This window comes from Callithrix jacchus, chromosome 1 (genome assembly GCF_049354715.1).
Source record: "Callithrix jacchus isolate 240 chromosome 1, calJac240_pri, whole genome shotgun sequence".
In the NCBI taxonomy this organism is placed as follows: Eukaryota; Metazoa; Chordata; class Mammalia; order Primates; family Cebidae; genus Callithrix; species Callithrix jacchus.
This window is the reverse complement of record NC_133502.1, coordinates 169,013,325-169,036,985: the sequence shown is the minus strand read 5'-3', so window position 1 is coordinate 169,036,985 and position 23,661 is coordinate 169,013,325. Positions and strand designations below refer to the sequence as shown.

At 37.1% G+C, this 23,661-nt stretch overlaps 1 protein-coding gene across 1 annotated transcript in view; it reads left to right on the top strand.

The window, feature by feature from the left end:
• MEGF9 (multiple EGF like domains 9) overlaps window positions 1-21,593 on the top strand; it is a 122,888-nt gene extending 101,295 nt beyond the window's left edge. Inside the window, exons 3-6 of the mRNA XM_035255903.3 lie at window positions 1,167-1,306; window positions 9,682-9,825; window positions 14,424-14,693; window positions 16,824-21,593. Of these exons, the coding sequence (XP_035111794.1) occupies window positions 1,167-1,306; window positions 9,682-9,825; window positions 14,424-14,693; window positions 16,824-17,275 (1,006 nt within the window). The 3' untranslated portion in view covers window positions 17,276-21,593. The remainder of the gene's footprint in view (window positions 1-1,166; window positions 1,307-9,681; window positions 9,826-14,423; window positions 14,694-16,823) is intronic.
• Window positions 21,594-23,661: the final 2,068 nt, after the last annotated feature.

The following is a 23,661-nucleotide window of genomic DNA, read 5'->3' as shown; positions in this document are numbered from 1 at the left end:
TAAATAGATAATATAAATTTTTGTTGCATTTTTAAAAACCGTGCTCATATTCTATACTATGATCAGTACAAATTTTAATTAAGTGTTAAACATCAAAATATTTGGGCTTGTATCTCTGAAAACCGTGGACTTTGTTAGGCTGCAGCTTCTCTTCAAGCAATAAGATTTCTCAGCCTTTGTTAAAAACGTGAAATTTGGCCAGGCGCAGTGGCTCACACCTGTAATCCCAGCACTTTGCTGAGGTGGGCGGATCACGAGGTCAGGAGATTGAGACCATCCTGGCTAACAAGGTGAAACCCCATCTCTACTAAAAATACAAAAAAAATTAGCCAGGCATGGTGACACACACCTGTAGTCCCAGCTACCTGGGAGGCTGAGGCAGGAGAATCACTTGAACCCGGGAGGCAGAGGTTGCGGTGAGCCGAGATCAGGCAGCTGCATTCCAGCCTGGGCGACAGAGCAAGACTCTGTCTCACCAAAAAAAAAAAAAAAAAAAACCTGAAATTTACTTGCAGTGAGAAAAGAGACCAAGATTTATTCTGAACAGCGTAGAAACACCATCACTGGAGTCAGGACCCATATCGATGGTGAATTGTAATGCTTTGGATCTACAGAATGAAACTCGATACCCAAGTGGATATCAAATTATTTGGCAGACAAATTTCTTGTACCAATTTACAGTCAATCTTAGGAGTAGGCAGTATGGTGGGAAAAAGTCTGGCTTTGTATGAATAGACTTTACTGATTAGCTAAAGACAATAACTTTATCTGAATTCTCTCAGTAGTAAAGTAAGTATTATGACCCTTACCAGGTAGAACTACCTTGAGGATTAGAGAAAAAAATGTATTTATTGACATAAGCCCTCAATAAATGATAGCTCATTGTTTTTATCATCATCATAATTATTACTCCTGTTTTCAAATGCCTCCATTTTACCTTTTCTGTAAAATTATTTGTTAGCTCAGAAATTGCATTCTGCAATACACTAGGCAGTTTTTAATAGCAATATAGAGTTTGATAGGTGATTTCTTTGGACACAAGGCTTTGAGATATGGTAAGTGTGTATGATTTACATGAACTGGGCCTTCTTTCCCTTCTGGGATGTTAGGCAGTACAGCTTTTAAACTGATTTACTTTTATTCATTGTCTTTGCTTTTATTTGCAGTTCTGGGAAATGCCAGTGCAAAGTGGGTGTCATTGGCTCTACATGTGACCGATGCCAAGATGGATACTATGGCTTTAGTAAGAATGGCTGCTTGCCCTGCCAATGCAATAATCGGTCTGCCAGTTGTGATGCCCTTACAGGTACGTACCTTCCTTAGCTTTGTCAATTATTCCACTGTTCTTTTCATTTGGAAATTTTTCAGCTACAGATTGATTCTTCTGAAATAGTTTGAAAAGGCCTTTATCTTCTAAATAGGATGGAATAGATCACAGCAAGCCAAACTCCTGCTGTGACAAACTTGAAAAAGTACATAAATTTCAAAAATCATATTGATTGGAGAGCTATGGAGGCAAGGAGAACTGTAGGAACTAAACTTCCAGAAAGGTTGGAACTCTTTCTAGGTAAACTGATGATCACCAGTCATTGTCTTTCCAGGGGACATTTGCTGATTCTGAGCATAGGCTAAGAATGAGCTAGACCCAAGCAAAGGAATTCTTCTTTAGGAAAGAGATACAAGAAGAGTTTTTGGCTGTCATTTGAGGCTTGCATGATGGTGGAAAACAAGAGGATCCCTAAACACAGGCCAGCTTTCCCACAGGATGTTAGCTGACTATGCAGAAGATGGAGGGCTGGGCCAGAAAGGTAGAAAAAAATCTCTTTCAGTCTTGTGTGGAGGAGACAAAATCCCTTTAGAGAGAGAGGGCCTGCTATGACATTCAATTATCTCCCCCTCAAGATGTTCTCAGACTCTGAAGGTGCATGCAGTAGGACCTAGGCTCAGACTACAAAAGGCCAGTACTGAATCTCTCACAGTCTTTTAGGACTAAGGAGACACAGGCTTGCTAGGCTTTCAGTCAAAAGCTTTAGAGGGCCATGACCAAGAAATGGTGATGAACCAGAAGCTGATTAACTCATACTAAAATTACAGTCCATCCTCAATCTGCCTCAACTTCTGATTGGATTGAAGTAATTCTCTCATTGTATCTACCCAGCAGATGAAAGGGGAGCCCTCTCTGGTTCTTTTATATACTGTGTCCTGTAGGCAATAAAAATACTAGACAATGCAAAGACAGAAAAATGTGACTAATACCAAAGAGAAAAAAATGAGCCATGGAAGAAGACCCTTAGGTGATCTAGATGTTAGAATTAGCATATACTTAACCAAACTTAGTATTTTAATAAAATAGAGGGAAAATCAGGCAAAACAGGTGAAGAGAGGTGAAGTTTCAATAGAAATTGGAATCTCTAAAAAATAAAATGAACAAAACTAGAACTGAAAAATACATGTGAACTATTAACTCATTGCATGAATTTAACAGTAGATTCTACAAAGTTCACTGTGAATACAGTACAATTAAAATTATCCAAACTGAAGCATTTTGAGAAAATATAATGGAAAGAACAGAGCAGGGAAGATGTGGGACACAGCCAAAAACCTTAACATAAATGTAATTGGAGATCCAGAAAGAGATGAAAGGATACTGGATCACAGCAGTATCTGAAGAGAAAATGGCCAGGAATTTTCCAAATTGATTAAAGGTGTCAACCCACAGATTCAGAAAGCTCAGCAAACCCTAAGCAATATAAAAACAGAGAAAACCACATTTAGGTTAATTTAGTCAAACCATTAAGAACTAAAGCCAATTAACTTCTGATCTTCAGTCTTTCTAAATGTAAGGATTAAGTATCCTTCCTTGGAAACTTTTTTTTTCCCCACCCACCCCCGCCCCGCCAAAAAAAATGAGGACACACTAGTCTGGTAAGTACAAATGTTTTTATGAGAATAGGGTGGCAAAATATGTGAAGTTGAAAGTACCCTGGAAAAATCTGTTGACAGTTCATTCTTCATTCAAATACTCTATTAGTGAAACAAATTGATTTAGAAGAAATTGTGGGGTTTTTTTTTCTTTTATGTGATTTTTGTTCCTGCCTATTTGCCAGTTTTGTCTTTTTCAGTGGCGTTCTTTTTCTTTACATCTGTGATCCAGTCGCACTGGCTTTTATTTCTAAAACAAGGTATGTTCCCTGGTCCCAGGGTTCTCATATATGATCTTTCTTCTGCCAAGAATGGTTTTTCTAATCCACCTCTACTTCCATCCTTGATCCCTTTGCCTTATTAAATCATATTCTTCCCTTGGGTCTTTAATTAAAGGCCACTTCATTAGAAGGCATTTCCTGATGCTGCAGGCTCAATGGCAACTTCTCTATTATATGGTCTCACATATACTTGTATTTTTTCATAGCACTTTTCACAGTTTGTAATTTGTATATTTATTTGTGGTTATGAGTCACTCATGAGGGAAAGAACAGTATCAGGGTTTTTTTCACCATTGTATACACACACAATCTCTAGCCTGGGGCTTAGCATATAATAACTGCTAACTAAATTTTTATCAAATAAATGAACAAATGAATGGAAAGACATACAGAGGAAAGATGATTTTCAATACTGGGTGACAACAGGAATGCTTCATTATACTGAGTCGATTTAAATTACTCCCTAGATCTTTTACAGTACCAAAAAGCAGTCTACATTGCTGGTTCTCAGTTTTAATTTTGCTTGCAGCAATGAGGCCGCTCTCTTTACTGTCAGGTAAGTGCTGAATTGTCCTTGCTCTGGAGATAATTTAAGGCAAAAGAACACTTTCATGGTTATGGTTTCTAAAAGCAGCTAGTAGTAAGAGAAATAAATGGTTTCTTTGTTTGGAATTATAATGATAGTGGAATCCAACATGAAGGATATCATACACTTTATTTAAAACTGCAAACTTTATATAAAACCACTCTTATCTCGAGTGAATTTATTTTCAACAGTGCTGTGATAAGGTTGCCCTCTGGTGGCCACTTACTATGGTTTCGCAGTCCTATTTTCACCCCCTCTGCTGTTTTTCTATGCCTTGTGTCTTAAAGTAGATTTTCAAAGTACTCTTTTTTTTTGTGGTAAAATATATTTGGATAAACATTTTGGAGATCAATTTGACAGTATTATAAATCTTAAAAATTCTTCTTTGAGCCAGTAATTCTATTTCCAGAAATCTATTCTAAGGAAATAATTCTAAATTCTTAAGAAGCTTATGTTCAAAGATGCTCACCAAAGTATAATTACAATTTTAAAAAGTTAGACAACCAATTTCTCACAATAGAGTATTAAGTAAATACTGTTATCTAGGCAATGTATTATTAAAAACACAGGAAACCAAATCTTGATCTTACCTTGGGCAAGTTACTTAATCTGTTTCTTCATCTATAAATTTGATATAATAGCAGTAACTGCCTAGTGGGTTGTTGTGAAGATTAAATGCAGTACATTTGTACAGCCTTCATATAGTACCTGGCCTATCACAAGTAATCAGTAAATGGTAACTATCCTTATATTCTCGATAAAATGTTTTAAAGAATGATATATAGCAATATGAGAGAGTGAAAGAAGCAAGGTATAAAATGACACATGCTACATAATTAGACTGGTTAAAAAACAAAAGCCACACCCCTATGAAGAAAGATTACAAAAAAGAAAAGTACTAAAAATCTTTTTTTTTTTTTGAGACCAAGTCTTGCTCTGTCACCCAGGCTGGTGATCTTGGCTCACTGTAACCTCCGCCTCCCTGGTTCAAATGATTCTCCTGCCTCAGCCTCCTGAGTACCTGGGATGCCCACCATCACACACCTGGCAAATTTTTGTATTTTTTGTAGAGATGGGGTTTCACCATGTTGGCCAGGCTGGTCTTGAACTCCTGACTTTAGGTGATCCACCTGACCTTAGGTGATTTGTCTTGGCCTCCCAAAGTGCTGGGATTACAGGCTTGAGCCACTGCGCCTGGCCTAAAAATCTGAATATTTCCTAGGATAATTTTTTTTCCTCCTTTCCACTCCTGTATTTTTCTAGATTTTCTTTATTAAGCACATGTTTCTTTTTAAATGGAGGTAGAGATATTATTTTTAAACTAGAACTTTATGTTCATATAATATACTTCCTTTGACAATCCAGTGTATCTTTACGTATTCATAGTGTCCCATGATGAGAAATGACTTGGGCAGCTTGACTGAGTTGACCAATCCTCTACTCCCCAATGATACTCACTTCAGAGTATCGTGCTTTCCTGGTTTTTGTGCAACTTAACCAGCATTTCCTTCTTATCACTTCTACTACATCTTCCTCAGGTCAACTACAAACACTGGAGCGCCTCTGGGCTCAGAGCTTGTCAAGTTTGTCTTCTCCATTTATGCTTTCTCACTAAGTGGTCTCATTCAGTCCCCTGGATTTAATTTGTATTTGTTTGTTTGTTTTAGCTCATTTCCCCCCTTAACCCTGAATTTCATTTAAATGTTGTCTATATATGTGCTTATTATTAGATTTTCATTTCTCCCTTGATTCCACACTCAAATATCCAACAGTCAAATATCCACTTGATGTCTTCAGTTGACTGTTTTAATTGGCATTATAAATCTAACACATCCAAAGCAACATTTTTTCCAAGTTTGTAAGCTAAGCCTGCTCTATCCAGTTAACCCAGTTGCTCAGTCCCAAAACCTAGTAGTCATATTTGATTTTTCTTCTTTTTCTTACTGCAAATATCCAGTCCATCAGTATGTTCCATTAGCCCTATCTTCAAAACATACCCTGAATCTGACCACTATTCATGACTTTATCACATCATCCTTGCCCAAACCACTGTCATCTCTTTGAACTACTTTGGTACAGTCTCATCTCATCTTTGAAACTCCTCTCTTCTCTCCCTATTCTCTGATCCCCACCCCACCACAGTTAGTCTCCATATAACAACCAGAGCAATCTTTTGCAATGTAAAACCAGATCATGTCATTTTCATGCTTAAGCTCTCCAATGGCTTCTCATCCCTTTTGAAATAAAATTCAGACATCTCTCTGTGGTCTATCTAGTTTTACATTTTCTGGGCCCTCACTTTCCCTCTGACCTTATGCCCTGTTACTTTCCCTTGTTAACCTGGGCTCCATATTGGCCTTCTTTTACTTTGACAGGTTAAAGCTTGCCTTTTGTTCTGTGAAGAGCGTAAGGCATTTCTTCCTCCAACAAAGTACATTACTGTATTTCAGACAAGTTTATTTGTAAAGGATGAAATGGTTAAATAAAGGAATAAGGAAAGGTCTTTTTGCAGGTAACAATGTATGTTTTCAAAGTTTTGTCCCTTAATTTGGCTGGAAAGGAGCCCTACATTCCTTTCTTTGACTAGTTGTTTTCTTGGTTATCTCTACAAAGATTTTTGAGATGCTTAGTCAAGGAGCATGAAAAAAACCATCTTCAGGAAACACTCATTCCTTTTTCTTCTGATCCACCCTTTGGGCATCTTTCAGCAATGGTAATGTTAGAATATGAGTTTTAGGCCAGTATTGTTATATTTTGGGGGTTCTAGGCAGAGCATAATGTACAATGTTAAACTTCAGCTTATTTTTATATATTGTTTATCATAAAAGAAAGATCCTTAGATTTTAGATGTAAAGGATACCTTAGATTCATCTAGTTCAGCTTTTAAAATTTACAGATGAGGAAATTAAGACATAAAGAGAAAACATTATGTCATGTGGAATAGTCTTTCACCCTTTGAAATGCTCACATTTTATTAAAATTATTAGCCAAAGAATTATTATCCCATTTTACAGATTCGAAAAGTGAAAATCAGAGAAGCTGTTTGCTTAAGTTAACACAGTTTGTGAGAAGTTCAGCTGGGAATGGAATACAAATTTGACATTAAATCCCATACCATTTTTTTAATGCTATGTTGCCTCTCACAGAGGAGTTGTAAGCTATTAAGCACATTCACATCATAAGTTCCTACTGCATATAGATTTTAAAAGTTATGGTCTTTATTTTTATTGTAAAAATAAATAATTCTTAAATATATATATGAAGTGTTTCAAATTGCTTGTGTTCTTGAAATAGTTTACAAAGCGTATATATTTTACAGCGTGCTATTTTACAATAAGAAAAATCAAGATAATAAAAATAAAAGTGATGCATGTATACTGGAGACAATTTGAAGACTAGATGGGTGAAAACACTGGAAGGCCTATTGCCTCTCACAACTATTGTTAACACTTTGGTTATTTATGTCTGGCCTATCTTTATTTTCTTTCTCTATAGTTGTACTTCAGGTGCATGCACCTTAAAGCAATGTAACAGTGATGAATATTTAAGAACTGATGAATTTTATTCTTTTAAATTTATTATTTTTTTCTTCTGAGACAGGTTCTTGCTCTGTCTTCCAGGCTGCAGTGCAGTAGCATAATCATAGCTCACTACAGCCTCAAGCTCCCAGACTCAAGTGATCCTCCCATCTCAGCCTCCCAAGCAGCTGGGACTATAGGCACACACCACCACGCCCAGCTAATTTTTGTATTTTCGTAGAGACAAGGTTTTGCCCTGTTGCCCAGGCTGGTCTCAAACTCTGGAGCTCAAATGATTTACCTGCCTTGATCTCCCAAAGTGCTGGGATTACAGGTGTGAGCCGCTGTGCTGGGCTGAATTTTATACTTGCTTTCATTTTTACTTTTGGGATAGCATTGTTTATCATGTGTGTGCATGTGTGTGTGTATACGTATATATATGTATATAAATGGCATTATATATATACACACACATGTGTATGTATATGTGTATATATTATATGTATACACACACATATACATACATATATATTTTTTAAAGAGTAGCAACATGGTCTTTTCTCATTACATCAGTTATGCACAAAAGACTTATTATTGGACTGCATCTTACCCCAAACATCCAAATTTTATTACAGAACTGTTAGCTTTTTTTTTCAGTATTTTTATATTAAAGTTTAGCACTTTTTTTATTGAACATTTTTAATGGGGGGAGCAAGTAGACATATTTCACACATTATGCACATTTTGACATGTCCAACCTGAGGAACAACTTAACTTTTAAAATTGTTTTATGCAAGAAGACACAGATCAAAAGAAAAAAAGCAAAACTTAAAATCGTTTTATTTTTAGAGCAAAACTCCAGTTTTCTAGTGTGTATTTTTCAGCTGTTTTTATTGTCACAAAGATACATAGCTAAAGAGAGATCACGATATAAGAAGATCTGGAAAGAAGCCAGTACCTAAAGTATCTACCACAGCATGAATATATGCTACTTTGTTATATGTGTGAAAAATATAATTAACACTATCAGGCCCTAAAAATTACATGATTTAAAGTGATGATATTTATATACAAGTTTGATTTCATTTAATGTTAAGTATTAATATAATAAACTTTTGAAGATATCTTTCATGGGAGAATTTTGCTGCAGTCAGTTAAGAATTGAGATTTATACTTTGGGAGGCCTAGTCGAGTGGATCACTTGAGGTCAGGAGTTCAAGACTAGCCTGGCCAATATAGTGAAACTCTGTCTACTAAAATACAAAAATTAGCTGGGCATGGTGACACATATCTGTAATCCCAGCTACTCGAGAGGATGAGGCAGGAGAATCACTTTTTTTAACCTCATGTTTATATCCATCTGGTTAGTGTATTCTGTGACCATTTAGTTAGTGCGCTTAGTGTGGTTTTTAAAATTTAATAAGCATTCTCTTTCTGTATGTGTTACTCTCCAATTTTCCTTTCAACCAACTCTTTTTTTTGAGACAAAGTCTCACTCTGTCATCCAGGCTGGAGTATGGTGGCGCAATCTTGGCTCACTGCAACCTCTGCCTCCCAGGTTCAAGCAATTCTCCTTCTTCAGCCTCCTGTGTAGCTGGAATTACAGGTGTGCATCACCTCGCCTGGCTAATTTTTGTATTTTTAGTAGAGACGGGCTTTCACCATTTTGGTCAGGCTGGTCTTGAACTCCCGACCTCGTGATCCGCCTGCCTCGGCCTCCCAAAGTGTTAGAATTATAGGCATGAGTCACCTTGCCTGGCCATCAACCAAAGTTCTTTTTAAGATTTAGGCTGGGTGGCTAATCTAATGGCTTACGCCAAAACTTTGGGAGGCCGACACAGGAGAATCACTCAAGGGTGGGAGTTCAAGATCAGCCTGGGCAACACAGTGAAATCCTGTCTCTAGAAAGAATTTTAAAATTAGCTGGGTGTAATGGCATGCTCCTATACTCCCAGCTACTTGGGAGGCCCCATCTCAAAAAAAAAAAAAAAAGAGAGATTTATGCATGTTCATGCATATATGATTAGTTTACTTATGAGAATGCCACAATTTATCTATTCTTCTATTAATATGCATTTGGATTGTTTTAATTTTTTTCTTGGCACATAGTTGGCCTACTTTTGGTACGTAGTCAGATCAACCAACAAGAGTTTATCGAGCCACTAATCCTGTATCCCACCTTTCCCTAAGGAGTTTACAATCTAGTAGGGGAACAATTCATAGACATGGCCAGTATAGAAATCAGGTGGGGTAGAAATCAACTCTATCCAATTTTTCTTTTTCTTATGATCTTTTTGTTGCAGGCATGATTTTTGAAAGTTACTGGGCTTTCAAGGTGAATCTTTAACTTTTAAAAATAATTTGCTTCTTTTAGGTGCTTGTTTAAACTGCCAGGAAAATAGCAAAGGAAATCACTGTGAAGAATGTAAAGAAGGATTTTATCAGAGTCCTGATGCCACTAAAGAATGTCTTCGCTGCCCTTGTTCAGCAGTGACATCTACAGGCAGTTGCTCAATAAGTAAGCTTTTCTCTAACTCTTCATTTTAGAGGAAAAAAAATCAGTGAATCAGTTATCAATAGGTATAAATTGCATTGATGAATAAAGTTCTGGATGCTATAGGTGAAAGGGAATTATAGAAACAGCAAAAGTTTTCCTTTCCAGGCATTTATAATCTAATATATATATGTATGTGTGTGTGTACGTATATATACATATATATATATGAATGAGACTTAAAGTGTCTAAAAAGCAGCATAATGAGTTAATACAGAAACTTTAAGACTGAGCAACTTTTGCTCACCCGTTTCAAGGTAACATTCACTAATTAATTCTTCCTGGACACCAATACCAAATAATGTTGACTAATTGTGTATATATGGCAGTCTTAGATATATAGTTGACTCTTTTAATCAGGATGTATTTATTAGTCATCTATTGCTACATAACCTATTATCCTAAAATTCAGTGGCTTAAAACAATAAGCATTCATTATGTCACATATTTTCTACTAGGATTTTGGAAGCAGCTTAGCTGGGTGGTGCAGGTTTGAATTCTTTCCTCCCTTCCTTCCTTTCTCCCTGCCTGTTTAAATAACAGCTTTGGCCAGGTGCAGTGACTCATGCCTGTAAGCCCAGTGCTTCGGGAGGCCAAGGCAGGTGGATCATGAGGTCAGGAGTTTGAGACCAACCTGACCAACACATGGTGAAACCTTGTCTCTACTAAAAATACAAAAATTAGTCAGGTGTGGTAGCATGTGCCTGTAATTCCAGCTACTCAGGAAGCTGAGGCAGTAGAATCGCTTGAACCCAGGAGGTGGAGGTTGCAGTGAACCGAGATCGTGCCACTGCAATACAGCCTGGGTGACAGAGCGAGACTCCATCTCAAAACAACAACAACAGAGCTATAATTCACATTTCATACAATTTATTTAAGATGCGAAATTCAGTGTTTTCTAGAACATAGTCTCAAAGTTGTGCAACCGTGATCACAATCAATTTTAGAAATTTTCATCACCTTCTTCAACAAAAAGAACCTAAAAAACAATCCTATAACTGTTAGCAATCACTCCCTTTTCCTCTGGCCTTAGGCAACCATTAACCTACTTTTTCGGCTCTATGGATTTTCCTGTTCCGAACATTTCATATAAATGAAGTCATACAATATATGGACTTGTGTGTCTGGCTTTTTTTCACTTAGCATAGTATTTTCAGTTCATTTATGTTACAACATGTCTCAATACTTCATTCCTTTTTATTACTAAATAATATTGTATTATGCCATGTTTCATTTATCTGTTTATCAATTGATAGACATTTGTGTTGTTTCTACTTTTTAGCTATTACAAATAATTTTGCTGTGAACATTTGTATATATGTGTTCGTGTGTAAATATATTTTCATTTATTTTCAGTACATACCTAGTAGTGGAATTCCTGGGTCATGTAGTAACTATGTTTATCCTTTGGAGGAACTGTCAGACTGTTTTCTAAAATAAATACACCATTTTACATTCTCATTCTCACCACCCCTGTATGTAGTTTCAAATTTTCCACAGCTTCACCAATACTTACTATCTGCCTTTTTATAATTATAGCCATCCTAGTAGATATGAAGTGGTATTCCACTGTGGTTTTAAGTTGCATGTTCCTGGTGGCTGGTTTTGCGCTTATTGGTCATTTGTATATTTAGAGAAATGTCTGTTTAGATCCTTTGACCATTTAAAAATTGGATTATTTATCTTGTTATCATTGAGTTGAAATAATTCTTTATATATTCTAATACAAGTCCCTTAGTAGATACATGATTTATAAATATTTTTTTATATTCTGTGATTTAATTTTTTGCTTTCTTGATGGTTACCTTTTCAGCAAGGCCCAATTCAAATATTACCTGCTTCATAAAGACTTTTCTATACCTCCCAGTAGGAAATTATCATCTCCCTCAAGCTCTCGTACTGCAGTGCAATATTATATATTTATATATAGTGGATCCACCAAGAGGGAATACTTACTTTACCTGGAGTTGGGGAATATCAGCAATGGCTTCAGAGGATGTGATATAAAAGCTGAGTCTTGTGATGGGAGTCTGCACTTAGCAGGTAGACAAGAGAAGGAAGGACATTTCAGATAAACAGATCAGTATGAACAATGGTACAGAAATCTTAAAACAGCTGATTTGATCAAGAAACTACTTAGGAATGACAGAAACAAAGTATAAGGCAGAAGGAGTGAAACATGAGGCACGAACATAGAGCATCGTGTCTGAGGTCCAGTTGGTCTGACCTTAAGGAGTGAAACCTTAATTTCAGTCCTTCAGTCTATTTCATCAGGACTTTTTTAGATTGGTTATTGTTGCTATAGTTGTTGAAGTACAAAAGTATTGTAAAATATGGTACTATTGTAAGCTATAACTTCATTGAGAACAAGGAATATATGCCTTTTTGCTAAGTATTTTTTTCCAGCATATTATTGTTTGCATGGGTTATGAATCATTCAGCTGCCATCTTTCATTGCTAAAAGTAACCTAAGTATTTCTGGTTTAATTCCCTTATTTGAAATATGGAATGCTGGGGCCCAGAGTTCAGTAACTTACTTGAGATTACACTACCAACTAGGATTGTAAATGGCAAGTTAAAATTATTTATCAATTGCACACTCTGGGAATATACTAAAACCAGTGAATTGTATACTTTTAATGGTTGGAGGTGATGGTATGTAAATTATATCTCAAAGCCATTTTAAAAAGTAAAAGTGAAAGATGAAAGGAATTCATTTTTCATAAAGAACATCAGAAATATGATTCATTGCCACAAGTTCCATGACCACTGTAAAGTATTCCTGCTATAATAACATTAGTATGTGTTTAGATAACAGAGTGATCCTGTTAGTGTAATTATAATAGTATATACTAAGAAAAGAACTAATCTATCTAGCAGATTAAAAACATGACTTGATGATTATTAAAAATTATTAAATATAATTAAGAATCCAGAATTGAAATCCTATGAAGAATAAAAAAAGCAGCAGGTAGGTATGAGTTGTTATGTTCCCACTGCCTAAGGTGAAATTATTCAGTTAGTAGATATATACTGAACACATGCTATATTTTAGGCACTGTGCTAAACATTGGCAATAAGGACAGAAAAATATCAAGTAGCTCATAGTTTAATGGGAGAAACACACAAATAATTAGGTAATTACAATTTCGAAAGGCATGTGTTACAGGTAAGCATACACTAACCCTATCCCAAACTGAGGGAATCAAGGAAAACTTCTGTGCTTCTCAGACGAAGCAGACATGTGAGTTAATTCTTACAGATTAAATTTGCTAAGTGAACCAGGAATGGAGAGACAAAAGGATGTCCCATGCAGAGAAAGTAGTATGTACCAAATCTCAGAGAGAAGAAAGCAGGCAGTATTTGGGAGTACTCTTAAGCCATTTAATGTGCCTGAACCTTAGGGGGTGGTGAAATGTGAAGTGAAGAGAGAAAAGTTGAGAGAAGTAGGCCAAGGTCAGATTATGAAAGGTACTAAAAATTCTACTATATTTTCACTTAATCCTGAAGGAATTAGGGAACCACTGAAGAGATTTCTCTAAAGAAGTAACATGTTCATATTTACTTTAAAGTTCAAAGTGAATGTAGGGGTGCATTGTGATAAAAAGGTCATGAGGAGGTAGCTACAATATCTAGGTGAGAAATGATGAACGCTTAATCTGAGACCACTCCAGTGGGAATGGAAAGAGACATCCGTGGATTGGCAAGATTTTAATCAGGTGTGATTGATATGAATTGATAACTGCTTAGAAGGGACATAGGGAGGAGCAGGATTGAGAGATGATTCTCAGTGTTTTGGCTTAGGCAAGCGGGTAGTTGTTGATACCATTCACTGAGATAGAGGGAACATTTGAGGAAGACTGGACTCAGGAAGGGAAGATACTGAGGACAGTGTTGTGCATGTTAAGTTTGACATGTCTGTGGATCCAGGTGTACAGGAAGTTAGTATATAGTTTGGAAATTAGGACAGAGATATAGACTAGATACGCATGTTGGAATTGTTGATGATGTCAGTGGGTGAAGCCACCCATGGAAAATGAGCAGAGAAGAGAAAGAAACCAAGAATAGAAGTCCGTGGAGTGCCAACATTTTAGTATGGGAGGGATAGAGGAAGTTTTTGTTAAAACAATATTTTATCCAATCTGTCATCTATAAAAAGGAGGGAATAACACAATTATGAGAGTGCCAACCCATCGTAATCGTTCTGTCTCCTTATGTAAGCGTATTTATTTTACTCTCTACCTAAATAGGTTCTCTGGATGGCCCCATCATTCCTACAATAAGCTGGAAAATTAGTAAATAAAGTATAGATTATTAGTTTGATTCCATATGTCTCTAGAGAGGTCACAGAAGGGAAGGTTTATAAAACTTTTTTAAAAAAATTAGAGACAGGGTTTCACTATGTTGCCTAGTCTGGGCTCAAACTCCTAGGCTCCAGCAATCCTTCCACCTTTGCCTCCAGAGTGCTGGGATTTTAAATCTCTTTAAGGACTAGTAGTCGTTTTGCATTTTTAATTGTAGTTTCAGACTATACTAAACTATTCTGGCATTCTCTCTTTTAGAATCTAACGAATCGGAACCTGAATGTGACCAGTGTAAAGATGGTTACATAGGCCCGAACTGCAATACATGTGAAAATGGCTATTACAATTTTGACAGCATCTGTAGAAAGTGCCAATGTCATGGCCACGTGGACCCAGTTAAAACTCCAAAGATTTGCAAGCCTGAGAGTGGTGAGTGCATCAACTGCCTCCATAACACCACTGGGTTTTGGTGTGAGAACTGCCTAGAAGGTTATGTTCAAGACCTCGAGGGAAATTGCATCAAGAAAGGTAAAACTTCACCTAAGTGGTTGTAAATTTAATATCTAAACCTAGCAGTGAAAATTTCAGCAGTGAAAAATGGAAGGCTTTGTAAAACCTTCCAACCCTACCAGAGGAGTTTCTGGAAATAGAGTTTGATAGATATTTGCCTAAAGAGGTTTCCTTCCATTCCTGCTGCTCTTCTGACACTCCACAGTCAACTCCAGAAATTTGAGGACCAAGACAAAGTCATTGCGACAGTGAGACAAAATGTTCTCACATGTTCTCTTCATCTATTTTTATTTTTATGTTAATGATTTAAGAATCCTATCATTTCTTTTATTCTTTGCTTCCTTTATCCTCTTCACTTCCAGTGATCACCAAAGGTCTTTTGAAGTACGGACATATAATCTGGTAAGAAGTTCCAGCTGAGAAACTGGAGTTCATTCTAGCATCTGTCCTAACTTTGGGCCTAAGTTTCCCCATGTACAATGGAGGAAATAATAATATTCCTTTTGACTTTTAAAAGCAAAAGTTATTCACATGGCAAAATATTTTCTTACAGGAAATCTCAGTAAAGATTAATTTTAAAAATTAATGATTATAAATTCAGGATGAGTTAGGGATAAGGAGGGTTTATCAAGTCACAGAGAGATTGGACCATGCTGTTCTACAAACCACTCTTCCCACTCTTTGCTATTCTAACATGCTGAACACTAGGCTGATGAACAGCTGGTCTGTGGCAAGTGTTATCTTTCTGCCATTTTCTTGATACCTTGATACTGTTGTGATCAAAACAGAAAGATTCAGATTGAACCCTCTTACTAGCTAGAGATCCCACTACTCAATTCCCTTACCTATTTGGGAGGCACACTTTGTTCATACTTAGCTGACAGGACTGATGATTCTTCTTATTAGTTATTAGGTAATATGTGTAAACTTTGCCTCTTTTTAGAATAAATTGATATGGCTTTCCATGGTGAAGAATTATAATAATAATAGTAATAATTTTATTGAGTACCTACTATATGGGAAGCACTGTAAACATTAAATGTGGTAATGCTGTATGGCACATTATTTCATTTAATCCTTCCCAAGAACTCTGCAAAGTTGGTGTTATTATTCACATTTTGCAGATAAGGAAACTGAGCTTTAAAAAAATTGACTTATCTATAGCCACACACTTCTATTTATTACAAACCCTTTAGTTCTTCCACCAAACTATGCTGCCATTAGAAATACAAAGTGTAATACCTTAATTATAAAGTAGCTGTAATCTACACAAAGGAAGAACTCCTACACATGGAGTTAAGGAAAGCTGTTTTCTCTCTTGGCTGACATCAGCCTTGGACATTTAAAATTTGTTTTTCAGACATAACTAGAGATACAGTTTTCCCTACACCTCCTTTGTAGATAATTATTTTACCTTTATGATATAGCATCAGACTTGTTAGACTTATTTTTGTTCCAATGATTGCCATATATCCCCGTCACTTTTAACTATGTGATTTAGAACTCAGTAGTGACACATTTACTGCCTTTGCAGGAATCTGTTATCATTTATCTAAGAGTAAATAAGAATGAAAAACTCCAGCACGTATTTTTCCAAAGATTTTATTATTATTTTTTTTTGAGATGAAGTCTTGCCCTATCACCCAGGCTTGAGTGCAGTGGCGCAATCTCAGCTCACTGCAACCTCTGCCTCCCTGGTTCAAGCAATTCTCTGCCTCAGCCTCCCGAGTAGCTGGAATTACAAGTGACTGCCACCACACCTGGCTAATTTTTGTATTTTTAGTAGAAGTGGGGTTTCACAATCTTGGCCAGGCTGGTCTTGAATTCCTGACCTCATGATCCACCTGCCTCAGCCTTCCAAAGTACTGGGATTGTAGGCATGAGCCACTGCGCTCAGCCCAAAGATTTTAATGTAGATATTATACATACTGGAAAAGAGCCATAGATGTAATAATCTGGCTTTCTGGACCCTGATTCTTACCCTTATCACTATATTTCTTTAAAAATTATTTTTAACTTGCATTACCTTAAAGAAAATATCATGTCAACATCCTACATCAACATTCACTCCCATGTGTATTTCTTTTACTGTTTCTCAAAACTAGATAATTTTGTCTTTTACATTTCATTCTCTGTTTTTATTTTCAGAAGTTATTGTTCCAACACCTGAAGGTTCTACCATTTTGGTTTCCAATGCCTCTTTGACCACATCAGTGCCCACCCCTGTCATAAATAGTACTTTTACCCCTACAACCCTGCAGACTATCTTTTCAGTAAGCACTTCTGAAAACAGCACTTCAGCTTTAGCTGATGTATCATGGACCCAATTTAACATCATCATTTTGACAGTCATCATCATTGTTGTGGTGCTGCTAATGGGATTTGTGGGGGCTGTATATATGTACCGTGAGTACCAAAACCGGAAACTCAATGCCCCCTTTTGGACCATCGAGCTGAAAGAAGACAATATCAGTTTCAGCAGCTACCATGACAGCATTCCCAATGCAGATGTGTCGGGATTGTTGGAAGATGATGTCAATGAAGTGGCTCCCAATGGGCAACTGACCCTGACGACTCCCATACATAACTACAAAGCCTAAGGAGCTAGAACTGTTCTGAATTGTTAAACCACAGTGCTTACTAAGACAGCATCAGCCCCTGGGCCAGACAAAGCCTGGCTAGAGTTTGCTGAGAAAGCAAAGGCAAATAGTGCATCTGAAATTTTCAGGTACAAATTTGTAATGTGCTTAGCCTATCTATTGCTCTTAGTTTTTCCATGAAGATCTGAAATGTTCACTGTCATTAGGACTTGAAGTAAAGTATATTTTTGTATGAAACCACATGGGAGTATGGAAAGGCTGATCGCCACAGTGCAGCCCAAATCCACTTTGACCTCCAGATAGACTCCTGGGGAAGTGTTCACCAAGCCAGTGGTAACAAGATGATGGATGTGGAGGGGGAAAGGACTGCTGGAAGACTTCATCTCCATTCCTGAAACTTTTTTTTTTTTAAATAGGGATGATATTCATTTTGCTATACAAAAGGACATCATTGAGGAAAAGCTGGTTTCTAGGCTGTATCACAATAATCTTGATTGTTTCTAGAATAGGGGTAGAAAAGTCCCAAGATCTTCTGAAGGGCTTGGTTTTTTCCTCCCAGGATTCTTGCTCAGTGATGAGATAAAAGCACAGGATGAGCTTCTAATGGAGGAAGGCAGCACTGGGGAGCAGGAGGCTGATGGTCCTCCTCAGGGTCTCAGTGTAAATGTTAAATTGTCTAAAAATAAGGAATATTTCTGCCTGTAGAGAAATAAGTTGTACATAGTTAATGTAGCATATCTGGTCAACGTTGTATTTGTATCTATTTGTAAAAAAAATCATGTCATATTTTATCATCTGGAATTTATTTGTACAGCAGTTAATGGTGTTGTAAAAAGAAAATATGGGGGTTGCTTAAAATACTGTAAAATAGATGGCAGTATTGCTAGAGCTGGGACTCTGGTGAGCATCAGTCATTTTTAGTCCCTCTTGAGGACATTGCTGAAATTTATAAGAGGTCAAATGTTTCCTTATTTCTTTTCTCAGTCTAAAAGTAGAGTTATATGCTCTTTGATGTACTATGATTCAAGCAATAGATTTTAAAGTCAATAGTCATTAAGCTGGGATATAGGATGCATTCTCCAAAACACTCATCTGACTAGATACTAGCCACCCTATATATTTTACATAGATTAATATAAAACATAGTCTCATTAAAACATGTTTTTCCTGAATGTAAAAGATAGTCTTCCAAAGGATAGAAATATTTTAGTTCCAAGAGAAAAGCCATCATATTACTTGGGATCTGTAGTTTTTCATGCCTGTGAAATATTTATAATCCCACCCTCACTCCAAATAAAAAGTCTCCTACATGTGAACACAGCCTGTCCCTCATTTGCCCTGAGGTATGTGCCGTCTCCCTGCAGTGCTGTAGTTTTCCCATTGTCTTCCTGTCTGGTTAGAGGGTAGCTCTGTAGATGGGTGTGTATAGTTAGTTCTTGCTTTTTGATGCAGTTTTTTCCTTGAAGCCAACTATTGTTGCTCTCGTTTATGATATTGACATTTTGGGTTAAGCAAGCTGGGTGGGAAAGGTGGTCAGATGTCAAATATAACGTATTAGGAGGAACAGTGAACTGTGAAGTGGTTAGAAAAAAAATGAAGACTTCTTATTAGATTAGGCCTAGGAAATCCAAGCTGACCCCTTTGCCTAACTTCCCTAGAGAAAAACCTAGAACTTGGTCATCCCTTTATAGGAGACCCCTAAGTTGTTCTCAGGGTTTGGAGATGATGTTCTGGAGGATAGACAGCAAATAACCTACTTCTGGTAACCTGAGGGTGCTTTGCGTATTTGGCCATTGCTCCCAAGAGTAGAGGTTACATTATACAAAAAGTACTTAGTATTTCTATAGCCCTTTGTAGTTTGCAAAGCACTTTTCCATATGTGTGTTCTCTCTTCTTCACCATAGCCCCCTGAGGAAGTAATTGCTGTCTCCATTTTATAGTCAAAAAGACTGAAGCACAAAGGAGCTAAATGTCTTGTTCAAGGCTATACAAGGTGTGTCATGATTAGGCTTGGAATCAGGACTCCTAACACTAAAGCACATGTTTTTGCAACTATATGCAGAAATTGCCTAGCCATGGACACAAGAAAGCTGGGAGGAAGAGTTCTACTTGTGGATGTTTTTAATTTTTTGTAAATGTAAGGAGCAATCCAGGGCCATACAGCTATGAAGCACTTAGTGAAAAGAACACAGGAAGATTACGATCTGAAGCTAGTATTAGTGATTAGAAAACAAAACTGACAGTTTGTGCTTCATTAAAGTAAACTCATCTCTCCAAGCAGGGAGGGAAAACTTGCTTTCCCCAGCAGTTGCTGCATATGTGAGTATAGACTCTGCACTGCACAATTCTAAGAAATTGTGCAAAATGGCATACCCAACTTTCTCCCAGATATACTGCCCCTGACCCCCACAAAATAAAGGTCAGGATTAAAGGTAGAGAGAAGAGAACATTTATTAAACAGAAGTTAAACCAATAGAGAAAGAAGGTTTATTGGAATCTAAGAGGATTTTGACCATGTAGAAATTCCTTGAAACAGACCTTAAAAGGTATTGAAAAATTGAATCACAAAGAAAATTTACCTTATACTTGTTAATGGCTCCTAGGTCATGGTTGTAATTTTTCCCAATGGAAAAAAAAAGTCTTAAAATTTGTTTTAAATAATATCCTTTAATGTCTCCAGCTTTTTGCTTCTGGAAATAATTTGCTTTAAAATGTAAATCAATTGCAAAGTGATCTACCACTGAAATCAGTCTAGGAAACTAGTATGGAATGCACTGCACAGTGTTCTTTCTGCTGAAGGCATGAGCCCCTGAAATTGTGGCATCTAGCAGCAGGATGCCATCAGTCCTTTAGAAGGCCTAACATTGGGATAATGTTTGTGTAAGGATTGAAAATGTGTTTATTTTTAAATAAGATAGCACTGATGTGAATCTTATTTGGAAATGACAGATACTGCTTTTAAGTGATACTTTTATCTTCTTTAATTTATTTTAGTAAGCGCTTGTGCATTTATGATGGTTAGGTGCCCTAGGTGTAGTGTTAAGTATGTCCTTGTCCTCCCTTACTCCTCTTTCACTCCTTCTATGCTCTTTCCCGCCAGGGTTCTTTTATTAACAGAATTTCTCCAGTTATAGAGAAAAAAATGACATTTGAAAACTAAAGCTCATTTATATTAATACTAAGGTCCTGTGGGCCTAGTGCATTACTCTTCCCAGTAATATCTGGGATTTTAAGAGTAGAGAACAGAGGACACATGGGATGAGAGGAGAGTTTTTTTAGACAAGATTTGTAGATGCCTCAAATTATATTGCTATTCTGTAGCGCCAATATTCCCAGGTAAATTGACCATTAAAGCAATACTCACTGACCTACTAGTTTATTTTGGTCAGCTAAGTGCCATCAGGATATTTAGCCCTTTAAGTGCTGTTTTGGAAGCAGAGAACTAAAGCAACAATACTTCCTCTTGACAGCTTTGATTGGAACGGGGTTATTAGATCATTCACCTTGGTCCTATACTTTTTAGGGCACTTGGTGAATATTACACCACTTATAATGAATATCCTGGTTCCTATATTTTGGGCTATGTGGATAGGAGTTGAATTTCCACATCTCAAGGCAAGCTCTCTAACAAAAAGTTCAGAAAAAAGTAACCCAGTGTAACCTATTATAGCAAGAAAAGCATTTCTGGCTTCATCCACAAAGAACCTTTGGTCTGTTTTAGTCTTCTTGATAGGAAGGAGTTTGGGAGCTAAAATGAATTTGGTGTGTGCGGGGGAATAAGGGAAGGTTAGTGCATTTTTCTGTTTAACCCTGAGCGAGTGCCTATGCCATGGGGAAGGGCAGGAAGAATACACTGATACATCTGAAGACGTCAAATAATATCAAACGGACTAAAGGTTATGGATCATTAAAATGTCAGTGGTCAGATGATGTTTGTTCAAAGGCAACTTGGGAATCTTTCTTGTTACTTATGCATACGCAATAACTGCAGCAGCAGCCCTAGAAAGTGAGCCCAGGGCTTCAGATCTAAGTTAGTCCAAAAGCTAAATGATTTAAAGTCAAGTTTTAATTCTAGGCACAAGCACTCTATAATACATTAAATTAGAGCCTGAGCAATTAGGGAATGTTTCTGAAACATTGAACTTGTATTTATGTCACTAAAATTCTAACACAAATTTTAAAAACGTGTCTCATACATATGCTGTACTAGGCTTCATCATGCATTTCTAAATTTGTGTATGATTTGAATATATGAAAGAATTTATACAAGAGTGTTATTTAAAATTATTAAAAATAAATGTATATAATTTGTACCTATTGTAGATTTGTCGTTTTACTTTTTTATATTGTCGGAGTTGTCTGATGTCTTCAAATATATGCCAAATATTTTCAGCCCACTTCATAAAAATCTTTGAACCCTTCATTCATTGGCCATGCATTTTGTTCAAGTTTATTTAAAGAATGTCTTCTACTTGGGGGAAAATAATCCATGAAGAAGATTCCCTCTTTTAAAAGAAAACAAAACAAAACCTGAGAAGAAAATGTATTAACATGTATTTTTGTTTGTGCTTTTGCCTGTTTCCTCTAGATCCATCGGGATTTCCATGAAAATTTTATAGAGAAAACTTGCTCTCGGGCTGGGCGCGGTGGCTCACACCTGTAATCCCAGCACTTTGGGAAGCCGAGGCGGGCATGGTGGCGCGTGCCTGTAATCCCACCTATTCAGGAGGCTGAGGCAGGAGAATTGCCTGAACCCAGGAGGCAGAGGTTGCAGTGAGCCGAGATCGCGCCATTGCACTACAGCCTGGGTAACAAGAGCGAAACTCCGTCTCAAAAAAAAAAAAAAAAAGAAAACCTGCCCTCTTTAGATTTGTCTATACACATATATGTCTTCTACACATATAAAGAATTTTCTTTCTTTGGTAGAAATCTGAAGAGAAACCATATTCTGTGTGTTTATTAGGCAACTTGTAATGAGAGTACATTTTTTTTCGTTTTTTTTTTTTTTTTTTGAGATGGAGTCTCACTCTTTTGCCCAGGTTGGAGTGCAGTGGTGCGATTTTGGCTTATTGCAACCTCCACCTCCTGGGTTCAAGCGATTCTTCTAACTCAGCCTCCCAAGTAACTGGGACTACAGGTGTGTGCCACCACACCTGGCTGATCTTTGTATTTTTAGTAGAGATGGAGCTTCACCATATTGGCCAGGCTGCTCTCGAACTCCTAACCTCGTGTCTACCCCGCCTCAGCCTCCCAAAGCGCTAGGATTATAGGCATGAGCCACCACACCCAGCTGACAGTACATCTTTTTAATACTTTAAGCTACTCTTGAAGAACCTGTGTTTTGACAAAGCTAGATGGTGTTTAATGGGATGCGATCTGAGAAATTCCTTTGTTTGAAAAAAAGAAAAAAAAGTCAGGCATTTCTTTGTATTAGAGCTTTATAAAAAAAATTGTTTTATTCAACTTCAGTTGGGCATTTAAATGTTTAAACCCTATTTTTAAATTTATTTTCTAGTTACACAAGAAAACAGGTTTTATTACTTTATTTATTTATTTATTTTTGAGATGGAGTTTCGCTCTTGTTACCCAGGCTGGAGTGCAATGGCGCGATCTCCGCTCACCGCAACCTCTGCCTCCTGGGTTCAGGCAATTCTCCTGCCTCAGCCTCCTGAGTAGCTGGGATTACAGGCACGCACCACCATGCCCTGCTAATTTTTTGTATTTTTAGTAGAGACAGGGTTTCACCATGTTGACCAGGATGGTCTCAATCTCTTGACCTCGTGATCCACCCACCTCAGCCTCCCAAAGTGCTGGTGTTACAGGCGTGAGCCACTGCGCCCGGCCTTTATTACTTTATAATAACACCTTATGTTTATAGATGTGGTTCTGTGATGTATATGAATTGGGTAGTAAGGGAAAAGAATAAGCATGGTAGAAATCTAAACAAATTACAGTTTCTTTCTTTTTTTTTTTTTTGAGATGGAGTCTGGCTCTGTTGTCCAGACTGGAGTGTAGTGGTGCGATTTCGGCTCACTGCAACCTCCACCTCCTGAGTTCAAGCAATTCTGCTGCCTCAGCCTCCCGAGTAGCTGTGATGACAGGTATGCGCCACCACACCTGGCTAATTTTTTGTATTTTAGTAGAGACAGGGTTTCGCTATGCCGAGGCTGGATGTGTACTCCTGAGCTCAGGCAATACGCCTGCCTCAGCCTCCCAAAGTGCTGGGATTACAGGTGTGAGCCACCGTGCCCGGCTGAACAAATTATAGTTTCAAGAGAAAGTAAATATATATACAAACAAGTAAAGAGATTTGCTAGATTGCATTATCAAAACTAGTTGTATTCATTTTCTATAGGAGTATAAGACACCTATGTTTAAAAAAATTT